This window comes from Musca vetustissima, unplaced genomic scaffold (assembly GCF_032173495.1).
Source record: "Musca vetustissima isolate MV318-11 ecotype Yass unplaced genomic scaffold, APGP_CSIRO_Mvet_v1 utg2604, whole genome shotgun sequence".
NCBI classification, from domain to species: Eukaryota; Metazoa; Arthropoda; class Insecta; order Diptera; family Muscidae; genus Musca; species Musca vetustissima.
Window position 1 is genome coordinate 82,178 of NW_026884252.1, and position 8,317 is coordinate 90,494.

Here is an 8,317-nt window from a genome sequence, read left to right on the forward strand (position 1 = left end):
GGAGGATACTACGGAATAACACATAAGATCCAAATTTTGTATAAAATGTGGTTAATATATTTTTTCGCTACATATATTTTTTGCAACTAGTCTAAATTGAATATATTTGGTTCAGATTGAAAGTTCTTAGTAGGGCGGAAGCTCAATACACAACTCCACGGACCACGATCTTCGAATCTGCACTTGGAATGTACGCACGTTGTACAAAACATGGATGTGCAAAGCCGGTATTATTGCCTTACAGGAAATGCGATGTAAAGGCACTGACGTAAGTAAATTAGATGATTACGCCCTATTTTATTTGCGCCCATGCTCCGACGGAAGGCAAAGATGAACAGACCAAAGACATTTTTTACGAGCGCCTAGAAAAAACATATGACCGCTGCCCTGGCTATGACATTAAAATTCTGCTAGGAGATTTTAGACGTTCGATCGATACGAGAAGCGAATATGGATTCGGACTATTACCTTGTGGCAGCCGAGGTTCTCACCCGTCTTAATGTAGCAGCAAAGCTGCAAACACAACAAATAGCAGAAGCAAAACGTGAGCGTGAGAAATCGAGTTACAGGAGTCAGAATGAAGTCCGGAAAGTTTACCAACAAGTAAAACACCAAACCAAAGGTTTTGGAGCAGGCACATCTTCCTGTAGAGATGAAGAAGGAAACCTTGTGACAGATACAGACAGCGTGTTGAGGATCTGGAAGGAGCATTTTAAAAAGCTTCTGGTATCAAACCAATAAGAGATGACGGTATAGAGCGTATACCGCCAAGATGAGGGCAGAATAGCAATCAATCGACTGAAGAATACTAAAGCAGCAGGAGTCGAACTAGTCGAACATCCTGTATCCCGTGCGCAAAAAAGGAGACAAGACGATATAATGGAATTAGTCTTCTTCCCATCGCATATAAAGTGCTATCCAGTGTGCTGTGTGAACGACTAAAGCCAATGGGCAATGTCATTATTGGACCATACCAATGCGGCTTGAGAGCAGGCAAATCCACCATTGACCAGATTTTTACTCTGCGCCAAATCCTGGAAAAGACCCACGAAAAACACATTGATACATACCACATATTTGTCGACTATAAAGCCCTTTTCGACAGCCCCATCCGTTGAGAGGTGTTTAAAGTCATGTCTACGTTCGGCATTTCTGCAAAATTAATAATACTATGCAGGATAACTATAACTGGTACAACGTCAGCAGTTAAATTCGGAAAGGACCTATCGGAGCATTTTAATACAGAACGATAATTTAGACAAAGCGACAGTTTGTCGCTGGCATGACACTCTGTATACCGCACAGCATAAGTTACTCACCTACGTCGATAACATCGACATAAAGGGTCGAACATTCCGAGCGGTAACAGCTACCTTTGAACGAATTGAAAAGTAGTCTGCCAAATTGTGTCTGGCAGTAAATGGCTAGAATACCAAGCAGACCAAACTCGCCAGACCAAACTCACTCTCTACAAGACGCTGGTACTACCCGTTCTGTTATATGGATCAGAAGCATAAGCATATGGCCCATCCTTTCCTCCGGATCTCTTGTTTGGTGACACTGCCGGCGCCACAAGTCGACATCCAGCAAACTAGACAAGGTACAAAGAGCTGCCTCGATTCTAATAACTGGAGCGGCGAGGAACACCTCACAAACAGCTCTGAACTCAATGTTGAACTTAAGACATCGGCTTCTCAGCATTAAGTGTAAGGCAGCGCGTAGTGCTCTAAGGCTGCATGAACAAAATCTTTGGCGAAATTGGGCCTACGGGCATGGATGTATCCTGAACGAACAAGGTATGACATTGGACCAACGCGTAAAACTAAGCGACCAGTCCTGAGATTTGACGATGTAGATGTCGTTATCCCCAGTAGAGATGCCTGGAACCGTATTAAAGCTCCTTTGGATGGTTTACGGTTCCAAGATGAAAGAAAGTATAGGGGCTGGTGTCTACTGTGAAAGGCTAGGCCTTTGGCTTACCTACAACTGTAGTGTTTTCCAAGCTGAAATCTTCGGGATTTGAAAGGCAATGGAATTGATAAAATAGTCGCCGTTGAACCGGTGACTATTTTTGTGGATAGTCATGTGGCTCTTAAAGCCATCAAATCCTGTAAAATCAAATCTGAGGTCGTAGAGCAGTTTTGGAAACACTAACAGCTATTGGCTGTGTTGGGTCATGAAAAAGCAGACGAATTAGCTGGACAAGGATCTCAATCCACAGATCTAGCAATCGATGGTTCAATCAATCAATTTGAGGCGTTATTCGACGAACGAGCCAATGAATATTGGCACAACGAACCTAGGTGCAATGTGTCAAGATCTATCTGGCCGACTCTGTCAACCTGAAGAAAACTGAAATTAGAGTAATGACTGGATTCATTACTGGTTTTTGCAATATCAGGGCCTTTACCAGTAAGCGGGACCATGACGTTACTGATTACTGCAGAATCTGTGATGAGGAGACAATTGAGCATCTGCTGTCAAGACCTGGCCTACAGACGACACAGATACTCACTTTCCACCGTGTCTAAGCTTATTTTCAACTATGGAACCTGCTTTAGTCTACAGCATCATTAGAAACCTAAAGTGGTTCGGAAAGCGCAACCTTAGCACGTAATATGTTTTCTGTCCAAAATTCCGACACTATTTACAACCTTCCTTCTCCTACTTTCTTATTAGGTTCTTGTCTTTTCTATCCCCTTCCTCCCCTACAGATCTCTCCATATCTCTCATGAATGATCACAATGGACCAGATCCGGGTCGGTCTCCGAGTGCTGCAGTCACTTAGTGACTACCCATACACAAACCTAACCTATTGTGTAATACACAATGTGTACATCATTCCCTATGTGGTTGCCCCGCACCAAAAAAAAATCGCCAAATATTTTTCCAAAAAAACTGTCATCGATGAATCTGGCCTAAAAGATATTCTCAAAAAATTTTGATCATGAAGAACTGTCCGATTTCTTTGATATAGTTAACATTGTCGAAATCACGTTATGGCAAAATTTACCCTAGGATCTTGGTTAACACCCTTGTCCTTGAGGCCTTTCGACCTTGTTTCTGTTTCGCTTTCTGTATCTACACCCTATCAGGTGAATACCCGGCGGCTTCGAAACATTTTATGCTGATTGATACTTTCCTGACCTATTACAATTAACCACTAACACATACATACAAGTCTTGCAATAATTCGAACAACTTCGAAAGAAAACAAATACCTCTCCAACCGAACCGCAACACCCTTTTCCACAAAAGAAAAAAACCCCGACATTAAAACATGTCTTAATCTTCGAAAGTAAATGGAAAATTAAAAACATTTCTAATATTAAATTAATATTGAATTAATTCTTATCTATGAAAATATTGAAACACACTGACACACACACCGACCGACCAATCGGCAGACAGACATCTGTATTAAAAGGCATGGCGAGAGAAGAGAGCGGTGTCTTCAACGAAATGTTTGTTTTGAAAATATAGCTGAAAACCCCCGAACAACTGACTATAAATACCACGATTTGGGAATCACCAAGCGTCAGAAGTAAAGCAACGTTCGAACTGCGAACACATACGCCGGAGAGGCTCAAGACAGTAATATCAGTTACTAAAAACACACACACACATAACACAAAAATGTTGAAAATTTTTCAAAAATCAGTGGGTATCGTGCTCACAATATTAGTGATCGGCTTGCAGACAGTTAATTGTGGAGGTAAGTAAAGAATCGGAATTATTTACAAAATTTTAATAGTTCTGAAAATATTAAAAAATAAAATTCGAATGAGTGAAAAATATTTGTTTTTTATTTTGTGTTATTTTCAATTAAACCCTCGAATCCATTCGACTCGAATTTTGCAGAACCAGAATGTTATTTTCAATATACCAAATTTCAATACCCAATTTTATTTTCAAATTAATTTCAATATTTTTTCTTTTTAATTTTCCAGTAATTTCCTCACCCAATGACAACATTGAACACGATCATCGCATGCACCCGACCTTCAACTTTGAGCCGGTTGATCGCCTCTACAAACGTGCCATGCCCATGTTGAAATTTGATCCCTCCAAGCCGGAGGAAAAACATTTAGAATTTTGGAATGACGTTGCCCAGGATACGTTGAGTCAACAATTGGCCAGTAAATCGCTGCTCAATACGAATATGGCAAAAAATGTGATCATGTTTTTGGGTGATGGTATGTCCATACCCACGATAACGGCGGGACGTGTTTACCTGGGTGGTGAAGAGAAACAATTTACATTCGAGAAATTCCCCTACATTGGACTCAGTAAGGTAAGGAAAAAAGAGAAAAATATAGGGGAAATTTTTGTAAACATCTGCATTCAGTCCGTCGGTATGTTAAAATCATGATAGAGTGCGCCAAAATTAAATTTTCGGTATTTTAAAAGTGTAATTTGTCAACGTACGAGTTCGTAATTTGCAGACAATGAACGACTTCCTGAGCTATAAGATCTTGTAGATAGGTTGGGCGCCACATTTTAGATACGAAGTTACTGTAATTTGGTGCATGGGGTTCCCAGAGGATTAAAAGAGAATCTCTCAGATTCAATATAGGCCATGATTGAACCTAGCCACATCTTGTTAGGCAATTCGATGATCCTCGCTTAATTTTCGAAACGAAGTGGATATACTATGGCATTTACTGTACTCGGAGGGCAAATTATCCCCTCCTCAATATAGGTCCATGTATTAAATTAGTCGCTTGGGCGCCATATTTTAGGTATTTGAAGGGTTCCGGACGGATATTCCAACCGAAGTGGCTGTACTTTAGCATTTTGGGGTTCTCAGAGAATCTCTCCGAAATTCGTCAATATAGGTTCATGTTTTGACCGAGTTCCGACATACAAGATCGGCTTCTTTTTAGGTTCAAGAAATTGATATTTAGGGTTCTCGGAGGGCCTCTTCGAAGAAATTCTACAATATAAGTCCATATGTTTACATTTTAGGTATTTTGAAGGTCCTCACCGAATTTCCAAACCAAAGTGGTTGAAATTAGGCACTAGTTGTTCTCCGAGGTTAAAAATAAATTCTCACAAAAATTTTGCAATATAGGATCATGTTTAACCATAGCGTCCATATTAAGGTAAGGTATTAGGCATATTAAGGTTCATTGACAGGGTTCTCAGAGGTAGAATATTTCCTGGTTGAATTTTTGTTGGTCCATGTTCTGACATAGTCCTATTTTAGGATTTTTAAGGGTTGTAATAACTGTTGTTTACAATTCCGGTTTCTCAGAGGATGAAAAATCTCTTGACAATTAAGGTTTGAAGTAAGTCCCTGGTTTGGCATAGCTTCCATACATAGTTATTCGAACCAGGTATTCGTATTTAATATCTTTCAGACGGCATATCGGGTTCCATGTTAGATATTCATAGGGCCATTTTCAAGCGAAGAGGCTTTGATTTGGTATTTCTTGTTCTAAGAGGATAAAATCGGATTTTTTTTCAAATAGGTCCATATTTTATCAAAGTTCCCTTCTCTGGAGGTTAATACCTTTTATATTTTTTATTTATTAAAAAATACTAATAATTTTCTTCTATCCTTCTTTTCAGACCTATTGTGCCAATTCCCAAGTGGCCGATTCCGCCTGTACAGCCACAGCCTATTTGGGTGGTATAAAGGCGAATTATGCCACCGTCGGTGTAACCGCTGCCATTGAGCTGAACGATTGTCGGGGACAAAATATTAGCGAACATCATGTCCACTCTATTGCCGCTTGGGCTCAAGCTCAGGGTATGGCCACGGGCCTTATCACAACCACCACAGTGACTCACGCCTCGCCCGCAGGTGTTTATGCTCATGCCGCAAATCGTAATTGGGAAAATGATGCGGAAATTGTCAAGACCAACAATGATCCGACGCAATGTCAAGATATTGCCACTCAGCTGATTTACAATGATGTTGGACGTAAATTGAATGTCATTTTCGGTGGGGGTCGTGAACATTTTGTACCCACCTCAGAGGGTGGTAAACGTTTGGATGGTCGTAATTTAATCAAAGAGTGGAAAGAGTTGCACGGCTCCCATGCTACCTTCATTCAGACTAAGGACGAACTGAAGAATCTACCCAAAAATACCGAACGTGTTATGGGTATGTTTGCCAACAATCACATACCCTATCATTTGGATGCAGATCGATCGGCCATACCTAGTCTCAGAGAAATGGTTGCCGAAGCATTGGAAATTCTTGAGCGTCAAAGTAATGGAAAAGGTTATTTCCTGTTCGTCGAAGGCGGACGCATTGATCATGCCCATCATGACACCTTGGCCCTGAAGGCTCTCGATGAAACTGCCGAATTTGATAAAGCCATACGCTATGCCCGTCAACAAACCTCTCAAGATGATACCCTTATTGTTGTGACATCGGATCATTCCCATACCATGTCTGTGGCGGGTTATTCCAGCCGTAAAAATGATATCTTTGGTATTAACAATGGCCAATTGGCTTTGGACCAGCTGCCTTATGCTACGCTCTCCTATGCCAATGGTCCGGGTTATGGAAATAATGTGCTAAAAGTTGGTCCCGGATTGAAGAGGAAAAATCTCCATGAAATCAATATGAAACACAAAGATTATCAATTCCCCACAACGGTACCTTTGGAATCGGAGACACATGGTGGTGACGATGTGGCCGTCTTTGCCAGTGGTCCCTTTGCCCATCTCTTTACGGGAGTGTATGAACAGAATTTCATACCTCACGCCATGGCGTATGCTTCGTGTTTGGGTTCCAAACGCACCGCCTGTCATGACGGGTTTCATCATAGTCGGAGGCAGTAAATGAGGCGTTATTTTTTTAGATGGGAGGGTAGATTTTAAGTGGTGGGTTAATGAGAATGTAAGGTTATGTTAGGTAAATAATTTTTAAGATTTATTGTAATTTGTTTAAATATAAGTATTTAATTTATTTAGAAAATGAAATGAAGTGATTAAATTAACTGGATTTTTTATAGAACCGTCTAAATTAATTAAAAATCAGTCCATTTTGGTCTTTTAAGGGCTCTAGAGGTTATTAGTTGCCATTTCGGATTTTCAGAGGATGAAAAAGACCTCCTGGGGCAACATTTTCTAAATAGGTCCATATTTTTACATAGGTATATTAGACGTCCTGGCCCCATCTTCCAAAAGAAATGGTTGCTCTTTGGACATTTCGGGTTCTCAGATTATTCTGAAACTGGGAAATTTCGCATTGTTGTTACTATTAAAAACGATTTAAATTACAACACAAAATTGTTAATAACACCACATTGTTATTAAATAATATTTTTGTTATTTCAGCAGAATAATAAAAATATGTACGGAAGACCGCATTAAAGAAAGTATTACATTCAGGTGCTAACTCTGCACATGTCAATAACCCGATCGCAATTTTAAACATTAGGGTGGTGAAGAATGGTCTTTTTCAACCGACGAATACTGAAAGGCGTCTTCTTTTATTTTATCAACTTTTGTTCTTAAATCGGACATTTTTCGATATCCTTATCTACGTATCTATCATTTGGCAGAACCTTGTTCACAACATAAGGACCCTTAAAAATCGCCTTGATACCCCTATTTTTGACCCTAAATCTATGTCACATTGTTACGACTCCTGTTAGGCGGCGCTAGAGGGGACCTTCCCGTTAGCTTGCGATAGCGGGTATATGGTTCGCAACCCGTCCACTTCCTTAGCCCATCAGGGCGAACACGAATTTGATCTCTACAAAACAACACAAACATTAACACTATCACAAACCACATGCTTCAACAAGGGAGTTTTGATGTTGTGCTCCCACATTATGCCCACCCAACAATGGTTTCCAGGCGGTCTTGTGCGCATCATATACAATGTTTCGAAATGTTGTCTTCTACTTCGTCTTTCCATCGGATTTGTGGCCTTCCCCTACTGTGTGAACCATCACTTGGCTCGGGGAATCCTTGCCTTTTGATCGGGGGAATCCTCTTCCATTCTCACAACATGACCTAGCCAATGTCGACGCTGCAGCTCGATCCGTCTGACATCTGTTGGCCAACATTATCCTTCTCAAAATTTCAAAACTGATGTCATTAGTATTATTTATGGCGGTGCTAAGGTATATAATCGTCGTAGGCGATGTCATCTGCTTGGGCGAGTAACATGTGTTGTTTGGTGTACAGAGTGGCATTTCAGTTTACCTTTGCGTCTCGTATGAGCTTTTCCAGAAGGATGTTAAAAAGATCACATGACAAATTGTCACCTTGTCTGAATCCTCGTTTGGTATTGAAAAGCTCCGATAGGCCCTTTCCGACTTTAACTGCTGACCTTGTGCCACTTAAAGTT

At 40.5% G+C, this 8,317-nt stretch overlaps 1 protein-coding gene across 1 annotated transcript; it reads left to right on the top strand.

Annotated features, from left to right (window-relative positions):
* The first annotated feature begins 450 nt into the window (after window positions 1–450).
* On the top strand, window positions 451–6,798 carry LOC133331249 (alkaline phosphatase-like). Its single transcript, XM_061539649.1, has 3 exons — window positions 451–550; window positions 3,951–4,294; window positions 5,575–6,798. The coding sequence occupies exons 1-3, from the start codon at window positions 451–453 to the stop codon at window positions 6,796–6,798; spliced, it is 1,668 nt and encodes a 555-aa protein (XP_061395633.1).
* The last annotated feature ends 1,519 nt before the right edge of the window (window positions 6,799–8,317 follow it).